The following is a 24,404-nucleotide window of genomic DNA, read 5'->3' as shown; positions in this document are numbered from 1 at the left end:
GTCAAGCCAGAAGACCCAGAAGCAGAAAAGCAAGAAAAGCGCAAAAGACATCTTCCGCAACTTCCGCATCCGGTAGCTTGCTCGTCAAAATGGCGGACAACGACGCCGCAGCAGCGAAGTCACGAGAAAGACGCGTAAGCATTTGCGTTTCGCCTTCTTGAAACCTGTTTATAGAAGAATCAGAAGGCTCACAGTTAATACATATCTTATTTTGTGGCGTAATAGCGTGCTCAGACGTGCTTTGTGAATATGTGCAGCGTTAAGACCGAAACTATTTACCAAGGGATGAGCAGTGATGGCAACGACTACAGTGGAGGTGGGGATGTTGAAACAAAGCTGCACTATGGACAAGAAATGCACAGCTATTGTAAGACTCTACCCCCGAAGCCGAAGGAAGCCAAAGCACCGACAAAGGCAGCTGTTCGCTCGGATAGCGAGACAGACAGCTGCGTTGAGGACCAAGGCTCCGAGCGCTCGGAGGAGGAAGAAATCGTCTACTGCATCTGCCGTACGAGCGACACCACTAGGTTTATGATCGGATGCGACAACTGCAATGAGTGGTACCACGGCGACTGCATCAGCATAACAGAATCGTACGCCAAGAACATATTAAAGTTCTTTTGCCTCATATGCCGCGACAGGGATCCGACACTTGAAATAAAGTTCAAGGAGCGCAAGGAGAAGTCTCATTCCTCGCACGAAGAGCACAAGAGTCGAAGCAAGTCTAGAGATTCTAGAGATTCCAGAGATTCCAGAGATTCCAGAGACGACGAAGCGTACTCTCCTACGAGGCATAAAGACAAGTCGCACCGCTCCAAGAAAAATAAGCGTCGGAAGTCCACGCGACAATGCGGCGAATGCACGGCATGTTACATGACCGAAGACTGCGGTCGCTGCGATTTTTGCAAGGACATGAGGAAGTTCGGTGGGCCGAACAAGATAAGGCAGAAATGTCGCAAGCGACAGTGCCTCAACTTCGGTCTGATACTGGGCAAAAAACCGGTATCGTCTCCGAAGCGGTCCAAGGCTGGGCACGACGACGATTACGAGCAAGACCTAGATGTAGGTAACGACGGCTCAGACCTGCCGAATGACTACGTGGACGACGACTACGAACCGGAGCTGCTTGTCAAGCGTTCCGCGAAGAAGCCTCGTCACAAGCGAAGTCCGACAAAGGGGGGTGACTCGAAGGCGGAGTCTAAGCGTGCCCGAAAGGAGGAACACAAACGGGAACACCGCAGCGAGAAAGAGAAAAGTCGCAAGGACGACGACGTACCACGGCAGTGCTATGGGCCTGGCTGCACCGCGGCTGCGCGACCGGGCTCTAAGTACTGCAGTGACGACTGCGGCCTGAAGCTGGCCACGAACCGCATCTACGAGGTGCTGCCACACCGCATTCAGCAGTGGCAGTCAAGTGTGTGCCACGCAGACGAGTTGAATCGCCGCCAGTTAGAGCAGATCCGCAAGCAGCAGATGGATGCTCGGAGCACTCTTCAGCAGCTGGAAGCTAAGCGAGCAGAACTGGAGAAGGTGATCGAGAAAGCAAAGCAGACACCTTTGGCTGAAGACGAGGAAGCTGCAGATGACTATGAGGAAAGTGAACTGAGCACATACTGCGTCACTTGTGGGCACGAAGTAAGTGCCCGCGTGGCAATGCGACACATGGAAAAGTGCTTCAACAAGTATGAGAGTCAGAGCTCGTATGGCTCTGTGTATAAGACTCGCATTGAAGGTGACAATGTGTTCTGCGACTTTTACAACCCACACCAGAAGACCTACTGCAAACGACTCCGAATCCTCTGCCCAGAGCATTCAAAAGAGCCAAAAGTGAGCGACGATGAAGTGTGTGGGTTTCCAATAGCGACAAATGTGTTTGAACACAGTGGTGAATTCTGCAATGTGCCAAAAAAGAGGTGCTCAAAACATTACTGCTGGGACAAGTTCCGTCGGGCAGAAATCGACATGGAGATTGTGCGGCAGTGGTTGAAACTGGATGAGCTGTACGAGCAAGAACGCAACACGTGTATGTCGATGACAAGTCGAGGTGGTGTCCTGGGACTGATGTTGCATCAAACATTATCACATGATGCACTTTATGAAATGCCAGCACCAATCCAGACTTGACATCATGAAAACAGAGTGACTCTCCCTTGCCCCCCAAAACAAAGATCCTGTACATATTCATTTACTTCTTGTTGTTTAATCGCTTTTTGCATGAAAATACACCGCAATTTCACTACCATGCATCCCTATAAGTCATTGTGTGCCATCATTTACTAGTTTAGCCATATCTTCATTTCAGATACAAGAACTCAAAGTCTTGGAGCATGAAATTAACTGCCTCAAGAGAAATGCTGTAAGTCAGAAATGGTGTTTGAGTGAGAACTCTACTATAGATGAGCTTGTGACATTTTTGCAGTGCATCTACAAGCAGCAGCCAAACAGCAACATTTTCTTCAAGTCCACACGGGCAGATGTTGAACAAGATACAAAGAGTTGAGTGTCTCTTGAGGATAACAACCACTGCCAAGGAAAGGATATCGTGCTAATATAGCTTGCTCATTTTTACAGGAAACTTGGATGCATTGCAAGCCCAGCAGAATACTGAACCATCCAAGACCGCCACAGATTGACACAGCTTTGCCTTTCAGACTTGTTGACATATTGTTCTGCCTATGAAATGTAACAAGACACCATTATTAATTCAAGAAGTGTTCTGTCATCAACTCTCATTAACACCTTACTGGCGGCAACTGCAAGTAAAATTTGAATAAACAAGGAAGTCTGCTTTGATAAATTCTATTTTGCAATAGAAAAGCATGCCAGTAACAAGTGTGCTTCCTTGACATACGATAGAACCTGCTGATGCAGAAGTGCAAGGCTGTAAGTGGGTAATGTAAGGAGCTCAAGGGACATGCTTTTTTTTTTTTTTTTAATTTGGTCATTCAGCATTTTATGTCGCGAATTACAGTTGTGTGTAATGCTTCATGGGCTCAAAGTATGGATCTTTGTGAAAGGCAGCGTGGATAACTTTGGCCCTTGTGTTGTGGTTTGGCTACCATCTCCCGTCATGGGCACAACTATTGTGTCCAGTATTTTAGTGCACTATACCACCACTGCAGCTGTGTTTAAAATAGGTGGGAAACCTCTCGTGCGTCAAGGTAAAAGTGAAAAGGCGCTGCAATTAAGCTAACAGCCAAAGATGCACAATGTATTACTGTATCATTTCCAAAATTGAATCATGTTCATAAAAATTTGTTGCATTGTGCCTGCACTTGACACATACAGCTTTGTATCATCTTGTCAATGCAGCAGCCAAGTGAACAATTTAAATATTGTTTACCTGACTTGTTCATAGTGCTAGCATCTATAATTATTGAATCTCTAAATGCTCACCGCTAACATTCAAGCAACAACATTGAACTGTTGACCAAGCACTGCCATGCAGTGAAACAAAAACATTCTAAAAAAAAAAAGACGGATGGCTACTTGCAAACAGGAAAGGCACCTAATATGAAAGCTAAGGACATGTGTCTTGCGCTTTCTAGCGAAGGAGAACGTCTGAATAGTGTCAAAGAGCACACAGAATAAGGCTCTTATGTCCTGTCCCCGTTGAAGTGAGATGGGAGAAGCTGTGATTGGACTAACTGTACAGTGCTATGCCGCTACCGCAAAACAATCGCCCTCATAATTAACATATTTGTACTACACATGCCACAATGTCCAGGAGGCACGTCCAGAGGCATGTGCGCAGACAACTCTTTTATTTAGCAGCTGCCCTGTCCTCTCTTGTGTGGCTTAATTGCTTTTTAATGCACTAGCTCTACCAGTGACATGTCCTAATGAAAAATATTGATACACATTTTGTATTTTTAGACTATTCTGTGAACTGAAATTTGAGTGCCTAACTGATGTTCAGGAATGGGCAGGAGACGGAATGAGTGCCAACTACCAAAGCAGGCTTGTACAGGACTTGAATACTCAAGTTACTGCAAAATTAGTTTTTTTTTCTCAGTAACTTCGTAACTTGCAATTACTCTCATGAGCAAATAATTAGTGCTCCTACTTATTAAATTACTTTTTCGTGGCAACTCGTTTTCGCAAAGTTATTTGCAGGATCACAAGTAAGCCTTGTCTGTGGCCCGACAGCCCCTTTGGCTGCATTCTCTATCATGAAAAGTTTGCAGAATATGTTATGACGGAGTTTAAGTGAACTTCTAAATGTGTCAGATGTAATACTATCTTGCTGGCTGTATTCTTTACTGCCACTCAGATCACTACTATGCTGTGAGTCTCCTTACGTTCATGCCTGATATTTCCAAACCTATACATGTGGATAAAATACTACAACATATGTAAGTTGATGGACCATTGCACAAAAATTGTTTCAACATGAAATCACAAGACTGCTGACCACACCGTCTTCTGACCACGGGTCAGAATGAATGAAAGGCAAGATCTCCTATAAACAGTGTAGGCAAATGCAGCTTGCTGCATAAAAAGATGCATTTACTCAATTTCATTTTTAAACAAGTGCACAGCATGTGTTGATGCATTCAAAAAGAAAAGGCATTTTACTTTGAAAAATTTATTTTAAATGTTTTGAGGAAAGGTTTGGGGATTTCACTTTGTGAGCAAATAGCAAATTTTTGTGTCCATTAAAGCTAGCTCCCATTCTTTTTTCCTGCGTTTTCCAGTGACAGTTCGCCCTGTGATAAACAAGAGCAAGCTGTGCAATTCGAATTTCAAAAACCTAGTAATTTGAGGGCAAGTGTGGCATTTCAACGCCATTTAGATAATGCTGGAGTTTGCGGTTGTCTTAGGAATACATGACTTCTAGCAAGTTGCAAGTAATAAGTTATTTCTGGTAATTATAACTATACTCAAATACATTTAGAACTGCAGCGAAACTTGCTAGAACTTGCCTCTTTCTTGCCTATCGCCTATCTTGCGGAAGCGACATGTACAGCATTATCCCACCGCTAATGTGCACTGTAGGTTCGCCGAGATCTCTCTCTCCCTCACCGACGATCACATCAAATTTCGCAGTCTCTGGACACCACTGCTGAGCATCCCGCCAATACTAGTGGTGGCACCATACCAATACCATCACAGACATACACTCTGATTAACTGGTTACCATCGACGAAAACTGAACTTCTTCAAAACTGAAACAATGCATGCGTTAAGTGCAGTGGATGGATGGATGGATGAGGCTGAAGTCTGAACCCTTTATATCGGGCGGTGGCATACGCCACCAAGCCATGACTATTAACATATTTTGTACTTTGTGGTGGGTGAAATTTCACCCCTGCCTTGATTTTAACCACCAATCAGATAACCTCCGTTTGGTTATTTCTACCTGCTTAAAGTCTATTTTGCCTTCACTATCCCTAAACCCCAATGCTTTGAAAAAATCAGCCCCGTTGCTTTGCACTGTAGGGTTAAGCCCTTTACAGAAAAGTATGAGGTGTTCAGCCGTTTCCTCTTCTTCTCCACATGCACCGCACAACAGTGTCTATACCTTAGTACTTGACTCGGTACATCTAGTCCGCAATACTCCCGTCCTGGCTTGAAACAACAAAGAGCTTCCCCTAGAATTATCATAGATATTTTCTTTCGCAATTTTGTGCTTGAAAGTTCTGTATGTTCCCAGTGCTGATTTCGTCTGCATCCCTGTTTTCCACAGACCCCTCTCTGTTTCTTTAACCTTTTTCTTAACCGCTGTTTCCTGGTTTGCACCCCTCCTGCAGTCCAAATATTTGATTGACAATTTGCTGGTCAGCTTCCTCCATTTTGTGTCAACATTCCTCATGTACAAATAACTGAAAACTCTCCTTGCCCACCGCTTTTCTGCCATTTCTCTCAATCGCTCCTCAAATTCTATCTTGCTGCTGGCTTCCCCGCCCTCAAATGACGTCCATCCCATGTCACCCTGTACCCCCTGATTTGGTGTATTTCCGTGTGCTCCCAGAGCCAGTCTACCTACCCCTCGCTGCTTAGCTTCCAACCTTGCTTGAACCTCCGATCTCATGCACAGGACCGCATTGCCGAAAGTCAAACTAGGGACCATCATCCCTTTCCAAGTCCCTCTCACCACTTCGTACCCAGGCGCGGATCCAGGGGGGATGTCCGGATGTCCTGACCCCCCCCCCCCCATCCCCTCAGATTTCTGCATCGCCCCCTCGATGACAGGGGGATGGCCCAGTCGCAAAAAAAAAAAAAATAATAATAATATGGCCGCCAGCATTCTTCAAAAGTATTTTTCGCGAGTACCAGTGGTATCAGACATGTAGAAGTAAAGCTAGCTCGCTGCTAGTTGTATTCCCTAGGAGTGCGGTGTCGCGAAGTTGCCGTAGTTATTTTTTCTCATGAACACCTTGGACCTCCTGGCGCCTGCCGTGCCTTACTCGTCCCGTCGGTGGCGTCGATTGAACGAGGGGACGTCCCTTCTGCCAAGCACGCCGAGGTCCGCTTGAGCGCCTTCGCGCCTGATAACTCAGTTTCCCCTTGGGGTGTCAACGGTTGCCTCATTGGCTGTCATCGGTTCCGCGATCAACCTGCTTAATGAAAGAGATCCCTTGCTGAAGTGTTCATATATAAATAATAACTAACAGCTAAACTAAGAACTACACATAGGCAACTTTTTTTAACTGTAGCACTCATTGTGATCAGTTACACGTTGACAATATCCAGTACGAGCACAGTACCGTTCGCACGCTACAAGTTTTTCATTGTAACTTCGCGGTTTTATTGTCGTACATTAAGCATAGGAGGCTCAAGCCCGCCGGATTCGTTTATATGAGTGGGCGTTTTCGCGGAGCGGGGCGAAGCTTCGAGCCGCGGCTGCGAAGTGGGGGAGCGTGACGTCAGCGGCAAACGCCAGCGCGCGGGCCTAGGATGGCGTCGCGTGGTTCGAGAAACGGGAGCAGATGCGCGCCTTGTGTAAAAGGATGACGTCGCGTGGGAAACAAAACATGAAGACGCTGGCTCGCGCTCTCGCCTACTACGCCACATCGTTATTCTTGTAGGTGGCGTCGTGAGTTTTCATACGCGGTGATTCGCATATCGTAAACAACCAGCGTAGTGGTTGCTGCGTTGGAGCGGAGCGTTACGCCCGTATTCAAGAACGTTCCTCTAGTCAACACACCACCACGACTCATTTAAGAGAGAAGATGGCACCGCCATCCCTCCACAGAAGTGGTCACTCAGCTTCATGATGATTCACGGGAATTCATGAGAATTGTCGCGTCTTTATTCTCGATTATTCTGCGCAGTACGACAATTGAAATTTGGAGTGTGATATCTCGGAGCACGGACACGCTAGAATAATTCTTCCGACTGATACTGTGTAGAAACTCGACCGTCTCTAAGTTTTCAATACAAACATACCCACTTACTGCAGTCAACAAAATATTATTGTTCAATTTTAGTTAATTGGGCTGCTAACAGCGATAATTATCATCTCACTTTGTGCCCCCCTAGCCACATAACTTATTTGCACAGGTGGTCTTCGCTTGCCTCCCAGTGCCTAACTTTAAGAAAGCCATAAAGCTTAGTTTTGAACACCCTGTATTATCAGGCGCAGCCGCCAAGCACATGGCTGTATTGGGTAACGAAACCGATACCTGGCTTCGCTACAGGTCTTCTTCCTCTTTCTGGGGTTTTACGTGCCAAAACCAGTTCTGATTATGAGGCACGCCGTAGTGGAAGGCTCCGAATTAATTTTGACCACCTGGGGTTCTTTAACCTGCACTACAACGCAAGAACACGGGCTTTTTTGCATTTCGCATCCATCGAAATGCGGCCGCCGCGGCCGGGATTTGATCCCGCGATCTCGTGCTCAACGCCTGAGCTGACTGAGCCACCACGGTGGGCTACAGGTGTTGCTTTAGCCGTATAAAACGCGGGTTTATCGTCAGGAAAAACGATAAATTTCGGTAAATAAGAAAGGCTACTATCATCATCATCATTAGCTGACCCCCCCCCCCCCCCCCCTCCTCCTTCAGAAAAAACCTGGATCCGCCCCTGTTCGTACCTATTGTAATTCCACATTGCTCTATTTTTCATCACAGCCGCATTTCTGCTACCTTTAGCCGTTACATATTTTTCATGTTCCGTTAGGTACTCAGCCCCATTGTTTATCCACACGAAGATATTTGTACTTATCCACCACCTCCAGCGTAACCTCCTGTATCCTATGCTCGCTGCAGTAGCGCACCCAGGATCTCTGCCAGGAAGGGGGGGTTGACAGTTTGCCAATACCATCTAAACAGCACTAATTTCAATTTCTTCACGGGAAATTGTCAAAAATGCGCTTTTTGCGAGTGTGCAGATTATTGCGCGTCTTACATCTTAGTTGCAGTACTCAAATGCGCAAGGAAAGAAAAGAGGTTAAACAAAAGGGGGGGTTAGGTCGGTCTCAGGGGGGGGGGGGGGGGGGTTACAACCCCCCCCCCCCCCCCCCCCCCCCCCGTCGGTGCGCCACTGGCTCGCTGCCCTGATTATCCTTAAAAATCATGACTGCCGATTTTTCTTTACTAAACTTCAAACCTAAGCTATCTCCCTCTTTACCACAGATGTCCATTAATCTCTGCAAGTCTTCCCAAGGAGGTTTAAAAAAATGCTTTTTAAACCTCCTTGAGTCTTCCTTGCTGTCAGCCAAAAGCGTGGCCAAAAGGCACTTGTGACCTGCTTGTGACACATGCCAACGCCTACTGGGAGGCGTTGCACATCCATAAACAAAAAACAATTTAAAATTTAACTTAATTTTATAGCAAAAACAATAAAGAAATGCGCAGGCGAGAAACTATTATGCAACCTTAATAGGTGGTGTGCAGATCCAGAACCTATTAAAGTCCCTTTAGAACCCATAGAAGGGCGTCTTCTGGATTTAAGTTGCGGATCTTAAAGGCTATGCTTTTTGTGGTTGAAAGCGCTGATTGCTTTAAGAGCAGCACTTTAAATTTAGAGGGCGCCACACTACCATAGCCACGCCATGGTCTTGTTTTGGACGACTTGACGAAGCTAATCCAAGTCAATCCGGCCATGCATGTCTTTAAAATGGCTTGCGCAGAGACGATCGCTCTTCATTTACCCGTTCTTGCGCATGTGTGGGTGCGTTGTGACCAAGCCAGGCAAGCCCTCAAGGAAGGCTAGCGGTACGTGAAGCTTGTATATTTTGAGTCGATGCCGTTGTATGAAGTCCTGCAGTGGCGGTAAGCAGTCGCTTGTAGGCTAATTTGAGCAGTAATCTGGCGAGTAAAATCGCTGCCAGAACCTTGTCGGCAGTCGCCATGTCCCTCGATCTGGGAGACTCAATCGCTGTAATGCAAAGCGCCATAATAACTACATGGGATTGCTGCTGGAAGGGCATATAACAAATACGTGTGATGGAAATAACAGATCGAGAAGCTATTTTGACCGATTGCAATGGATTTCGGTACCGTGGAAGGCGCCGGCATGTTGCCGCCATGTGGGGATGGGTGTTGGCGGGAAATGTGATGAACAAGTATGCCATTCCTGACTGACACTGATGGTGGAATGTATTAGCTCTAACTGATGTTTTTCCGTGACGATACCGGCGCTTTTTGCCCCGGCAAGATTCTTATCTTGTGCTTTTCTTTCATTGTGCAGTTATGTCTGAGCTGACGGATCACGAAAGGCCTGGCATGGTAAGTTGGTGTCGCCCTCTGCATGCCTGAATGATTCATTGATGACATAAACGTGGGAATCTCACTGAATGCTTTGATAGACACGTTATTTTCTGAATTTTTTTTGTAGCTTTCTTTGTGTTAATACCTTCGTAGGTGGTTTTTCAACTGAAGCTCTTATTTCAGGCCTACTCATCGTGGCCGCTGCGGCGTCGCGATTCTGGCTGAATAATGTAAGTTGGTTTATCGTCTAGATCACATTCTAAGTTGAACTGATAAGGCTTAGATGACTTTGTGCTTACCGCTGCTTTGTTCTCAAGTTTTGCAAGCCTTTGTGCCAGTAAAACCTAACAATAAAATGCATCGTGATGGCGTATTTTTTTCTCTCCCCTTTTGGTCAGCATTTTTGACCAACTTCGCACCGTTGCCCACTTTGTTCGTTCGAAAACAAAGGGTCACATGCACATCGTCATAGAATAAAGCAAGATCCTCTTGTGAAATCTGAGAGCAAATAAGTGGCACTCTCATTGCAGTATTATGATGGAAATTTATTGAACTCTCTCACCGAGTAGTCGTGTGGAAACTCGATATCTGACATTATGAATGTGCCTAGTTTTATACCTCATTTGCATTGCTTTGTCTCATTTTTGTTTTTTTTTTTGTTTCAGTGAGCATCAAGGGCTTTTCACAGCGACTTCAACGGTACTTCAAGCAGGCTGGAATACTTAGTCAATGCAGTACTATGATTGTATAAACAGGTTTGTGATCTTTTCTTTGTACTTTGTGATCTAAATACATGATGAAAACATAGTTCAGCAGATGCCTGTGACGACACTCTATGCATTTGGTTTTTCGCTCCTATCTGAGTGCCGCTCTCTTGCTCTTTAAAATTGTTCACTGTTTGTGTACTACATTCTTCAACTTGTTTTCAATTTCAGTACTTTGGAACTACTGTCAATAGCATCAACTCTTAAAGAACACTTGGAGCTTCTGGTAGTGTCCAATTGCTGCACCTGGTAAGGGTATTTGCTTTCTTTAGTATGCTGTCTGCAGTTGTGATGACTTATTTGCTACTGCTGAACTTCATGTGGAAAATATTGTGCTGATCCTGTGCCTTGAACGTCTGTCTGTATGTTTATTGCTTTATCTGAACCTAGCAATCTTTCCAGGTGTTAAGAATGGCCTTCATCCTGTGCCACGCTGCTGATTGGATGGTAAGCTTTTTCACAATAGATGAGTAACTGTGGTAGGGTTAATGTTGAGTATTGGTCTTCAAATCTACTTTTCATGCTTGCCACTTAATCTAGCAATGGCATGAGCTGTTTTATATTGCATCTATTTTTGCACGTTTCATCTTTTCTAACAAAACTGCAGGTGCCTTTTGACATGTCACAACTGTTACCAATCCTCAAAAGCAGCATTCATGGTCTAATTCATGCATCATTAGTCTCCATAAGCATTCAGAAAGCTTGTGATCTAGTGATGAGGGGGCAGTACTTTTCAAGCTGTGGATTCCTGTAGGGCACCTTAGTTTTGGGGGGAGTACGGCGTCGCTGCCTTGAAACATGTCTATGTAGCTTTTGAGTGCAAGTTTTCCATTGCCAATTTGCTCCAAACTAGTTCTCGCTGTAAATCTGTATAGCGTGTGCACTTATTTGGTTGCTGCGTCTACGGATAAAATGTTTTACCTATTATACTGCAATGTGTTTGCACTCAGTTGCCTTCTAGATGTCTGCACTGGTTCCTTGAGCAAATGCTTTCAGTGGTGGGAATGCTGCACCATTTGGACTGATCTGTGCCATTTTGTTAAGGGGGAAGGGCCAATAGGTCAGGTCACTTTTGCTTTAGCATTATATTCTAAAAAACTTCCTATGTGTTACTGAAAATTTCACTATGTGTGGAATGGTCTTTTGCTGCAGTAGTAAATTTAGCAATTGCAGAAACTATTAGATTCTGCCATTATCTTAACCTAAAGGTATGAAAGCTAAAATTTCTGATTGGCTAAACTATAGTTTCATGTTTATTACAAATGTTGCAAAAGAGTGCACATCACTTTTTTCTTTCATTGTGCCATGTGCAGCTGCAGAGCTCTTGCTTTGAGACTTTCACTGTAATTAGCAAGTACAGTATTTCTGGAATACTGTATGGTGCCAGCTGCACTCTGATCAACAATTCATGCTGTATTTTGATTGCTCACTTCAAGTTTGCTTTTGGCATATTGGGCATATCAAGATGTGGGTTGTGTGAAGGCAATACAATGGAGCAACCCACGTGCAAATTTTGTGACGGCTAAAATGTAACTGAACAGGTTCTTCATTAAGCATTCAAATCTCAATATGGCAATAAAAACTCAAGTAGACACAATTTTTTAAGAGCCCTTGCGCACTTATCAAGCCACTGGTTTTGTTACAGGTTGTGTAGGCTGACTGTCGGACATGCTTCTAGCATAGTCAAGCACCGATACCAAATATTTAAAATTTCAATCGTGCCAACAATTGCTGCATCGCTAACCGCATCCTCACCCAGTGGCACTCGCCAGAAAAACCTGCGTCGCCACTTGCATGTTTGTAGTTGGTTAAAAACAAAGTTGCAGAAAACCACTGTAGCACAAGCATGATAAATTAAGATTCGGATTTATTTGTGTGCTGTACTTAATTTACCACAAATAGATGCAACATGGTGGCTTAAAAAAAAAGCCGCAATTACTGCAAAACACGGTATGGACACTGTGCTGTCTTACTTTGCCTCTGTACATTGCACTGTTAGTTCACACAAAAGCTTGTCTTCTAGTTTATGTATGCATGTGAGCAGCCTTGTTGCCTTATTTTGCACGTGCCATACCCATTGAATGTTGACCACATGGTACAGGTTTTTCTGCTCGGTGCAGTCGTTACTGCACCCTGTTTGTTCGCATAGCTGTGCTGAAATGCCTGCACAGGCTACAAAAAAATGTTGCACGGTCCTAGGATGCTCGACCAGTAGCAACGATGAAGTGTGCTAGAATGAGCAAAGGTAGCTTGCTACCATGGTAACGGTGCCTTCAGCACACTGAAGTAACTCGAATCTGGGAACATAGAACATGTGGCGTAACTATGGTGTGCAACTTTGCTCAAAGGTGCGTCAAGCTCTTGCCATTGGCAGTTGTTGGTCACGCAAGTCAATAAGTGCAATGGGGACAGGAGACATGCAAAATTTGAGTCAAGAGCATGCAATCTTGTATTTTTGACAATTCTGCTGAATAATTTTGGGTTGTCACTCGGGCTATCACTGCCATTCTTATTGCATTTATCTTTCCAACAGTCCATCTACACAACCTGCAACTGGAAAAACGGTTGCTTCAAAAGTGTTTAAGGGCCTCTTCAAATACAGGAGTACTTAGCTTCAGCATCATTTTTCAAAGTGGCTGTACATGCTCTCCAATGCACTGGCTTGTGGCTGCCTGTTTTCCGACTAGAAAATCAAATATTTGTGAGATTACCCTACCATCGCTTAAAGCTACATCTATGCTCGATATGTGAAGCTGCAGGTAACACTGGTGGCGTGAGGAAATACGAAGGATGTTTCTTTTCACAAGCTGGAAGGCTGCAGCTGAAGTGACCCACTTGTACATACTGATGCCTTTAGTCATTTCAGTGGTAAGGGCTAGTGCTTGGTATTGCTTCCAAGCAATTGAAAAAAATTTCTTGTCTAGGTTTTGCATATAGGCTGTATGTGGTTGCTTAGTGGTTATGCGTGGGCTGCTGAACATGGAGCGTGGGATCAAATCCCAGCCACAGCGGCTGCATTAGATGGGAGCGAAATACAGAAAACTCCATACTTAAATTTAGGTGCACATTAAAGAACCCCAGGTGGTTGAAATTAATTTAGATTTTCCCCATCATGGCATGCCTTATCTGATGGTGGTTTTGGCAGGTAACACTCATAATTTAATTTTTAAATGTGACTAGGTGCACATTGGCAGCACAAATTCTGGTAATTTTGTATGAGCATGTAAATCCGCTAAAAAAAAAAAAAAAAAAACTTTCCAACTCCGAGTTTTGTTTTGCCGTTTTTTAGATGGTATTTCTGTAGCAATTCAAAGGGTGTAAATATATTTTGCATAATTGAATACCTGGTATGAAAATGGAAGCAGTTTCAAGAAATGACAATTTAGTCTACTACAAAATTTTCTCACCACTAGGTTGCACAGTGGTGAAAAATTTGGTCTTGGTCATGGCTTTCACATGTTGTTGCTCGTTTTTGCTACACTGAGCAATGCGGAGAAATGTTTTTTTTTTTTTCTGATGAAATTTGTAAATTTCGTTTCCAACATGTGTGTAACTTTTCATGTCCAACAATCGAGCTATTGGTGTTTGCTTGTACAGAATTCATGGGCATCTGTAGTTGACATTTTGGTCATGTCATGCTTATTGCAGGTGCACATCTCAAACCTGGAGGGCTTTGCAAGTTGGGGTGAGTGCCATTGCACAGTGCAATTTTATCCTAGCCACCAGTGATGTTTACCCTCCAATACCTATGTTTATGAGGACCTCACCAAGATCTCTGAGAGGCCCTTAGGCTTGCATAATTAGCTTGCTCCCTTTCCTTTTTATTAATATTTACTCCTTTTTCATTTTAGGTTGATGTGCAAGCAGTAGTCCTGTCACATTCACTGGTAAGTTTATAGCATGGACATAGCTGTTTCATTTAGCCTTTCAGTTGGAATGGTGCAAAGAACGGGACTTCGCTTTCTGCACTGTTTCCAATTAAAAGGGACACTTACTAAGTCTAATTGCAAAGTCAATACTTTCAAAATTTTTTGATTGGTAGAAAATGAAAGCTGTTTTGCCTTGCAGATTTTATTGTATTCATTTTGTGAACCATTCTGGCTCAAGAAAAATTACTAATAACTTATTTGTGTGCCCTAATGGCCTCTTTTAGACATTACATAGTATCGCTGCAACTTGCATCCACTATGGCTAGCTGTTCCAGAAACGGTTTAGCATTGCGTCCAATTGTTTGTCTACTAGCTTGTCAAGCTTCCTGCAGAGTATTGATGTGTAAATTACTAATTCAAGTACGTGTCCCTTTCCGACAATTTTGTCTTGGTCATGGCTTTCACATGATGTTGCTTGAGTATTTGCTACACTGAGAGAGCAATGCGGAGAAATACATTTTTTTCTGATGCAATTGGTACATTTTGTGTTAACTTTTCATGTCTTACTTGCCTTTTTGACATTACTGCTTTACTAATTTCCAGGTGCCTTCTGGAGTTGTGCAGTTTGGAAAGGTATGCTCACCTTCAGTATGTGGTCACTTTTTGAAATGATGACATCTAGAGATAGGGACAGCTGAAGCCTGTGATTGCAATAAACTCTTGCTGATCTTTTTTTAATAGTTGTTCACGCTACCTTCTTTGCAACATATTGTTCATGTGAACTTTTTTTTGCTCTTTCTGTGCAGGTAAGGGCGATTCTGTCGACATCGTGCTCCTCTATGAATGGTTCAATAAAATGCGTAGCAATGTTGCAACTGAAGTGATCTCTTTATTGCAAAAGAAGTGGCCGGACAACACTATTGTACAGGCTCACCGGGCCACATGAGCAAGTTTTGTTTGCCCGTGCCCTTCTACTGCACGAATTTTTCGAACTACTTCATTAATACAGAGATACACTTAAGGCGCGCGTCACCTTCAACATGCACTCTGCACTTAGCCCGTCTGACCTCCTCAAGCGGAATACATTCACTGCGTTCTTCCATACCAGAGCTGGAGGATCGCGTGACGTATATGTCACGGGCCCCGGCTTCCCGGTTTTCTTGCTGCGCGGCGCACGTTCTCTCGCGCCCCAGCTGTTTGTCTCGTTTCGCGCAGCGCACGATTTGTGCTGTTTATACGAGAACACCTGACTAGCGGTATGAGCAGTATGTCAGTGCTACGCTAAACGCCGAGGCTAGCGGATCGCAGAGCACTGTCGCGCGCTGGAGAACACTAGAAAATGCTAGGGAGCCTACATGCAACGCCGTTTAGAGTGGTGACAACACCAAGATTTTGACCGCTATTTACCGCCAAATTTGGTGGGTAGCTATTTTGGTCCCCAGTCTCTCTGCATTTTTTTTTTGCCACGCTCTGATGTACTCATGTTGGCACGCGATTTATTCAATTTCTTTTATTTAGTTTTGCGCCAATGCGCTCAAGAAACCTGCATACATCTTTAATATACTAGTTGCATTTTCCTTTTATTTTAACACATCAAACTTGCTCTTCTATCGCATGTCGTGCGACACATGTAAAGCAACAAGTTATAAGGCACGATGGCATGCTCGTGGTAGCATTATCTCGCGCCAAGAATGTGAACTGCATTAAGCATTGTCGTTGCCTTCCAGTTGTACATAATATATAAGGGTGCTTTTCGAAGTGTGCTAGCAGTAATAAAAAGTGCCCGTACTAGTCTGTTTAACTAAAACGTAGACTTGCCGTGTACGGACGCGCCATTTGTCTCTGGCTGCTGAGGCCAAAGTTTATTAAAAGAAGTTAATTAATTTCACGTCACCAAGGGTTGCGGGAAATGTGGTCTGTCAGCTGGTCTTTCGCCATTTTGTGCCCCAGATTTAACCCGTCAATTTAGCTGCCGGCGGCAAGTTCCCTTACAAAGGCTGTCACCACCCTAAAACGGCGTTGCATGTAGGTTCCCTAGAAAATGCATGTTTCGCTCACCGCGCACGACATGGGAACAAGCAGACGAAACCGAAGTACATCTTGCTACGGTACGAAGTAAAAACAGGCGCAGACGTTCGGTTCGTAGGTTTTATTTCTCTAAACTTGATTACGTCTATTGAAGCAACAGACCAAACAGCTACTGTTGCCTTGAAAAGTTCTGTCACGTGCCACTTTGAGTGACGTCACAGCACGGCGAACTACATAAGCACCTAGGGTAAGTCACACAGCGTGACGTCACCGGTGCACGTGAAGTGACCCTGGTTGGAAAAATAGCCAGGAGGCGACAGCAAACCCTCGTCGCCTGGGCAGAAAGGGTCGCAGTCCGTGGCACGTCGGAAAAAATGTGGGCCGATCCTGGCGGTAGTGCACAGAGGGTCCAAGCGCAATGGCACATACCCCTGTGAATTAGCGAAGCGTCTTCTTTCTGGGGTTTTGCGTGATAAAACCAGTTATGGTTATGAGGCGCGCTGTAGTGGAGGGCTCCGGATTCGTTTTGACCACCTGGGATTCTTTAACGTGCACTACAACGCAAGCACGAGCGTTCTTGCATTTCGCATCCATCGAAATGCGGCTGAGCCTGGCTAAGTCAAGCTAAGCATGGTTGGGACTACTTAAGCTTAGTCAGTCATCAGCCAATCAATAGCTAATTGATCCATAATTAATAAATTCCGGAAAATGCTAGGGATGACTTGGTAGTGCTTAGACTAGCCCAAAAGCCAGGACTAGCTAGGTGCCCACCAGCTCCGCTGCCTCTTTCGCATAGTGCCTCCAGGGCAACCTACGCTAATTTTGAAATTTTTTATTTATTTTTATTTTGTACGTGAACCTGTACAATTCTCTTGCCAGCCAGATTAGCAGCATCGTGTGCCGGAGAACATCGGCGTGTGATAAACTGAGTGATAAAAACCTGGGGGCGCTGGGCTTTTTTACTTGCGAACGTGAAGCACGTGGTTGTCTGTGATGGGTTGTGCGATGAAGAATATCGGCTTTTCCATGGAAGTGCGCCACATTTTGTTGTGGTAAGGTGTGCGACGAAAAACAGCGACGATATCGGCTCGTCTGCGTAGAGAAACGAACCACAATATGCGTGTGCGTGGTGTACTACGCGATTAGCAATACATCTCGCTTACGAGACTATGGACGCGTGTTACGTGTAATAATGCCAGTCGTAGTTGTAAGGCGCCGATGGAACTCCTGGACCCGTAATTCTTGAGCAGCTGAGAATGAATGAGACGCACTGCTTAGTGAGCGCATGTATCTCGGTGAGACTATAGAACACCTACTGTGCTACTGCCCATCTTTTCAAAACGGAAGACATGCCCTCTGCACCGTTCTCAATAGGCAGGATAAATTAAATTATGGGGTTTTACGTGCCAAAACCACGATCTGATTATGAGGCACGCCGTAGTGGGGGACTCCGGAAATTTGGACCACTTAGGGTTCTTTAACATGCACCTAAATCTAAGTACACGGGTGTTTTCGCATTTCGCCCCCATCGAAATGCGGCCATGGCATGTCACAAAATGTCACATGGCAGATTTCGAATGTTAGGACACACACACACACACACACGCACACACACACACACACACACACACACACACACACACACACACACACACACACACACACACACACACACACACACACACACCACACACACACACACACACACACACACACACACACACACACACACACACACACACACACACACACACACACCACACACACACACACACACACACACCACACACACACACACACCACACACACACACACACACACACACACACACACACACACACACACACACCACACACACACACACACCACACACACACACCACACACACACACACACACACACACACACACACACACACACACACACACACACACACACACACACACACACACACACACACACACACACACACACACACACACACACACACACACACACACACCACACACCACACACACACACACACACACACACACACACACACACACACACACACACACACACACACACACACACACACACACACACACACACACACACACACACACACACACACACACACACACACACACACACACACACACACACACACACACACACACAACACACACACACACACACGTACTACTACACACACACACACACACCACACAACTACTACACACACACCACACACACACACACACACACACACACACACACACACAGTAGTACTGTGTACTGTACACACACACACCACACACACACACACACACAGTGCTAAGTACTATTTGTTAAGGTCTAATTCCGTTATCTCTAAACACAGAGGGGCTCTTACGAGAGGTGCGTGAGCTTTTGGCTCTCGTATGCAATAGGGGGCCGACCGTTTGCAATGTAATGAGACGTCGTATGTATTTCTCTTTTGCATCGTTTTCAATAATTTAAAATGATACATTTCATCGGCTCGTGGTATTTGGAACACAGTGGAGCTGTTCGCCATCTTAACCTGATAAATCAGTCAGTTTATTTCAATTTTCTTACAAAAGAAATTGAGGCTGGCAAGAAAAAAAAAAAAAAAAAATACAGTCTCAGTCTCAACAAGCCCACACCGACCCTAGAACAAACATTGTCGGCAGTACTTGAACGATAAGGTGTGCATTCAGAATGACGTAATGTGACATAAATTGCGGATGAGTAAATATGATATGAAATAGGTTACACAATACAGGCATAATAACAACTACAACGAAATACGTCATAAGTATCACATTGCATCGCGTAGTTATCTAGACATAGTTATAATTGTATGGCGACCCGCCATGGTTGCTTAGGGGCTATGGTGTTGGGCTGCTGAACATGAGGTCACGGGATCGAATCCCGGCCACGGCGGCCGCATTTCGATGGGGGTGAATTGCGAAAACACCCGTGTACTTAGATTTAGGTGCACGTTAAAGAACCCCAGGTGGGCCAAATTTCCGGAGTCTTCACTACGGCGTGCCTCATAATCAGATCGTGGTTTTGGCACGTAAAACTCCATAATTGAAAAAAAAAATCAAGTATGGCGCAGCCTGTGTGTATATTGACCCTTTTCGCGACGCTCCCGTGGGCGCTGCCATTTTTGATCACGGGTGACGCGTCCATTGCTTGCCTCAGCCGCCTCCGTTGCCTCCGCGTTTACAGTGCAAGCGCGTGACGCTGGCGCGGCGCAGCAAACCTCTGTTTCGACGCGTATCGTAGACGGTGACTGCGTGCACGACACGAAGCTTTGGCCACAGCTTTTAAGGACATGTAAGTGCTTTCAGAGCTCATTACGCCTTGTCCAAACGGCGTGAGCAACGTATACGGTGCTTGTACTAAAAGCGGGGCTAGAAATGTATTCCTAGCTGTCCAAACTTTCCGCTTATGAATTAAATCGGATTAGTGTGCTCTGCGTTTCTTTATTTGGCAAACATTTTGAACCAGCCGGCTTGTCCTATTTCTGACTCAGTAAAGTTCTCGGTGCGTCCTATCTGAGGTTTATTTTTAGCGTAATCACTAACGCGCGTATGCATCTGCGCGATAAATTTGTTCTTGCTGCGCACAAAGCTTGGAATTTAAATGTTCTGTAACTTGTAAGTACTACAACGAAAGTAAGTACACAGCGAGATGAAAAATGTGCCATACGGCAGGGCTACAATACAACACAGTGCGATATACCACGACAAATTCATTGTTGTCCTCTTGCTTTGTTCGGGCAATGAAACGCGTTATCTGCTGCCGAGATTTACAACTATAGAGGGGTTCAGTCTAAGCATCTTTCTAAGTCGATCCCCACGCCATTAAGTTGGCTTCCTTTAATATGTTTGGACCCCTTATGTAACACCCCCCCATGTAGGGTAAGTGAAATTAAATGGAGGTAAAGACACGTGTATAGTGACACCTGCATACGCGCGAGGCGGAAGCAACGTACACGCGAAGGGATCGCCATCCATCACGGAAAGGGAGTAAACACATCGAGCGGGAGGGAATACCTCAAGCTGAGAGATCTCGCTTGCGCAGCCGTGGCAGGTGCTCTTTCACGCCGGGCGCGTTGAGAATGAGCTGGCCCGTTCGTCTCTCGATCGGAGTTCTCATGGCCATGTCGGAAGCGGCCAACGGTGAGCTTGCGCCACTTACCGTTAGAGGGCCTATGTAGTGTCGCGAGATTTATTGCTGCTGTTGGCAAATCGATGGTTTTCGAAGCTACATTTTTTATGCACATTAGCTCTGACGTACTACAGCGTGAGATCAGTGCCATCGCATACAGTCAGAATATTTGCAAGGCGCGAATTTGCTGAAGTAATCATCCAGATGTTTACACTGCGGCTATGATCTAGTGGTGTCCGCCTCGGCTGCCGAAGGTCGTGGATTCGATTTCCACCACCACCGGGCACCCACTGGTTCGTTGAAAATGAGAACAAACGCACCCCGGCCTGGCGCTTGGCTTTCTTCATGGATGATACGCTTGGGAATGGAGCCATGCACCTTTAAAAAAATTGGAAGACGCTTAAGCTTCACATGTAAGAGTGAAACGCGATAGCGTCATCGGGCTCCGTTGGCATCACATTTTTCTTTATGAGTAGGCTTCACTGCAACAAACAACGTGGGAAAGCCAGCTTACAAAGACCAAGCTTACGCTGATCCCCTTAAAGTCGGCTTCATTTTTAAACACAAATGCATTGCTGGGAAGTCATTTTTACATGAGCAATTTAAGCCGTCTTATATCAAAATGTAAAGGCTCTAGGACCCTTTTTTAATATTTTTATAATTGTTTGCTGTTGCCCCGAGGCGCGCACATGTTCAAAATTTAGAAAGGATCGGTTTTCAACATTCCCCTCAATGTTGTCTAGAACCAACGTACAGCGAAGCACCATCAGAATTGGAGGACGCTTAAGCTTCGCCTTTAAGAGTGGGACGCGATAGCATTCAATGATCCCTGGCTGCTTATCAGGCTTTCTCGTATATTCAAATTACAATCCGACGCTATCACGCCTGTAGGTTGTGGTTAAGTCGTACTTTGCGATTTTTCTGACTGGATTTTACTTTGAGAAATTCAATTTTTGTTCACCAACAGCCTTGTGCCACGCGGAGGGCCTGTGTGGTCGGGGTGATTCGGGATGATGTGGTTCCGCATGATTATTTCCGCCAGACGCCGATGCTTAACGCCGAAGCCGGCACCGACGCCGACGCAGGATTTTCTGCGACACGGGGCCCTTAACGATTAAAATCCCGTCGTAAACTTCGTGAGCGCAGAGAAAAGGAGGCTTGGGCCGCTCCCACGACAGCCTTTTCACGCGTGGCGTCCCAATGCACCTATTAGATGGGGATGCACTGGGTTGGTGACGAACACCTCTTTCCAATCGTTGAGGTCCCATAATGGCCGAGCAACTAGCCGGGAGCGTGCTTGTACCTATATATTTTACCGCTAAGTACCCGACGGCAGCTCTAGTCTGCCTCCCAGAGCCACGGCGGGCGCTCTTCAACAAGGCCGTTTGTGGGTGGACAAGGGGCGTCCAGAGACCTCGCCTAGAAAAAATCGGTAGGTTTCCGGTGGCACCGGGATTTGAACCCGAGGTACCTCCCGCATACTAGGCGGATGCTCTACCACTAGTTCATCGCTGTGACCGTTTACCATATTTGGTAAAGTTTACCAGATTTGTACATATCTTATTTATTTGGCCGACGGGACTTCAAAAATGTATGAGGTGGTACAGCTAAAGGCTATTTTTTTAATGGATAAAACAAGAAGCTTCTAATTGTGGCCCGATGGTTAGAGCACCGGGACGCTATGTTCGGGGACCGAGGTTCCATCACACCGTCGGGCACGCGTATGTAATTCAATCTTTTTTTTTTTAAGTGCAAACTATTCAGGCAAGACAGCAGCAGCGTCCAGCAGCTACGGTCAGTCCTATGCAACGTATAATATCATGCAATATTTACACATCGCAAAGGTCACAACTTTAATGTCATGCAATACTTATACTTGTGCATAGGTTGCACCGTTCACATTGAGTGATGCCGCAATGTCATAAGTAGAGACCGGAACTTCGGGCAAAATGCTTATTTTCCCTTACTTCCTTATCGCGCCTATTTAAAATATAAGCACGAACTAAGGGTATAGAAGCATTTTAGTGGCACAATTTATTGTACCTATAAATACCTGTTTCGATCTTGGTGCCTATATTGGATTTTCGGGGCCTTTAGAAACGCTTCTTTCCATATTTTGTCCCAGCCTCACTTTGTTAATAATGTTATGACAAAGCTGGGAAACTTCGCTGAAGGCAACCGATTATTACTGCAAGCACTTTGTCGGTGTAAAGACTCATATTAATAGCTTTGCAGCAGACAAGAACATGGCTGTGAGAAGGGCTCAAACTGCGCTACGTATATATAAGCAATGATACACTTGAAATTCCTTAGCGTATACTTGCGCGCTCACTTCACGTTTTCAGCCGACGTCATCGAGGAACTTGAATGCTCGGGCGCAAGTATGACTCGGAACGTGGGTTTCATTTTAGACGTTCAGAGAAGGTTTGCCACCATCCCCAGTGGACATGTTGCTGATATAGTCCGAAACTTAAATCTTTCTCGGACAAGAATTCCGGGTTTTCGGTACTGAACAAAGCAGTTAAAGGCTCTGACCGACGAAAATTCTGGATTTCTGCAGGGGATCATCGATTGTTCTGAAGTACAAGTATGTGCCCCTAACTTGGATGGAACGTTGAGCGTTCCTTTCCTGAATACAGACCAAGATTCGGTGTAAAGAGTCGCAAGAATCACTGAAATCTTGAGATGGTGCTTGTTTGTCACTGCTTTCGCAACTTTTCTCGTGTGGTGTCTTGTCGCACTAAATTTGAGATAAATCTTGAGGTTACGGGACTTAACCTAAACAATCATAATTTATCCTCAGATGCACAGCGGCAGCTATATAATTTAGCCGATATGTGGGGGCTTAAAGGACAGTATTGGGCACCCATGTATGCCTTAAATGACAGCTTTAGTGCCTCGTTATAGGCGCCTAATATAGCATTTTTTAGTGGCTGAACATCCCATCTCTAGTTATAAGCACAAATTCAGGCGAATGCACAGTTTGAGACGTCGACGCAGTGTGCTACAAGGCCGAAGACGATGAGTGATGCCTGTTGAGGAGAAAATGGTGATGAGGTGCGTATGTGCAGGAGTATACGACTAAAATATATGCGTATATTTATTAAGCATGCTATACGCATTGTGTCACCGTCGCGCACGGCCATTCTTCTGTATTCGCCACTAATGAGCACATATCCTCCTGTAAGACCCCTTGTACAATACATTGCCCGTTTCGCTGACTTTTTTTTTTTTTTTTCGAAATTCACTCAACAGCGATTACGCAAAATATTCATTCTTCAAATGAAGTCCGGTGCATGTGATATTTTTCGGCGTGACCGAGGCGGTAAGGGTACGGCGGTGGTGTTATGCTGGCTACCCACCGTAGTCTTATAGCTGCTCATTAATCGACATAGCTACGCCAATCGAAGCCTTACTTCTTGTTTGTAAAACTTCATATCCACCTGTTATATTAGGTTTATGCTATCGCACTCCCGACGCTGAACCTTCCTTCATTGTTTCGCTGCACGAATTACTTTCGTCCGTTAGGACTTTCGTCTGTTAGGTACACACACCGTAACGCCTCTATCATTTTAACGCGATAACGTTTAGGGCCCCGTGTCGCAGAAAGTCATCCCCAACCACGCAGGCCCTCCAAATATATTTTACCACTAAAGTTGCTCACACTTTGTCTTGCATTCTTTACAAAGTTATTCCTCGGAATTTTGAGAGTGACAGCCCACAAACAATTGTCACGAAACAAAACACCGACAGCGCATGCCTCTTATGCTAAATCCGCTCAAGCTGAAATATTAAAGGTTCAAACAATAAAAGAAGGCCGGCCCACGAAAGAGGCCGCGTTTCTACCTAAACTGGCTACATACACTGGCTAAACTACATAAACTGGCTTGCTATGTTATCACCTTTATCAATAAATAACGAAG

General features: G+C 45.1%; 1 protein-coding gene, 1 long non-coding RNA gene and 1 other non-coding gene across 10 annotated transcripts; all 3 read left to right on the top strand.

The window, feature by feature from the left end:
- The first annotated feature begins 75 nt into the window (after nucleotides 1-75).
- Nucleotides 76-2,802, top strand: LOC119441842 (CXXC-type zinc finger protein 1-like). Its single transcript, XM_037706476.2, has 4 exons — nucleotides 76-2,173; nucleotides 2,303-2,356; nucleotides 2,420-2,495; nucleotides 2,572-2,802. The coding sequence occupies exon 1, from the start codon at nucleotides 250-252 to the stop codon at nucleotides 2,122-2,124; it is 1,875 nt and encodes a 624-aa protein (XP_037562404.1). The 5' UTR covers nucleotides 76-249; the 3' UTR covers nucleotides 2,125-2,173; nucleotides 2,303-2,356; nucleotides 2,420-2,495; nucleotides 2,572-2,802.
- A 6,247-nt stretch (nucleotides 2,803-9,049) lies between these two features.
- Nucleotides 9,050-15,158, top strand: LOC119441844 (uncharacterized). Of its 8 annotated transcripts, none has more exons than XR_005190014.2 (10): nucleotides 9,050-9,161; nucleotides 9,637-9,674; nucleotides 9,840-9,886; nucleotides 10,322-10,411; nucleotides 10,592-10,669; nucleotides 10,823-10,867; nucleotides 14,069-14,105; nucleotides 14,272-14,307; nucleotides 14,893-14,922; nucleotides 15,096-15,158. It is a non-coding gene; the product is annotated as an uncharacterized LOC119441844 (long non-coding RNA). The 8 variants fall into 8 exon arrangements; XR_007465616.1 differs by having other exon boundaries at nucleotides 10,823-13,288; XR_007465613.1 differs by having other exon boundaries at nucleotides 14,893-15,158.
- Nucleotides 10,442-10,527, top strand: LOC119443264 (small nucleolar RNA snR60/Z15/Z230/Z193/J17). The gene has a single exon (XR_005190223.1). It is a non-coding gene; the product is annotated as a small nucleolar RNA snR60/Z15/Z230/Z193/J17 (small nucleolar RNA).
- Nucleotides 15,159-24,404: the final 9,246 nt, after the last annotated feature.

The sequence above is a fragment of the Dermacentor silvarum genome, chromosome 2 (genome assembly GCF_013339745.2).
Source record: "Dermacentor silvarum isolate Dsil-2018 chromosome 2, BIME_Dsil_1.4, whole genome shotgun sequence".
NCBI lineage: Eukaryota > Metazoa > Arthropoda > Arachnida > Ixodida > Ixodidae > Dermacentor > Dermacentor silvarum.
This window is presented reverse-complemented; position numbering and strand designations above follow the sequence as displayed.

Bases quoted from the DNA above. Each gene is read 5' to 3' on its own strand.
- LOC119441842 (XM_037706476.2), top strand. From the start codon at position 250: ATGTGCAGCGTTAAGACCGAAACTATTTACCAAGGGATGAGCAGTGAT.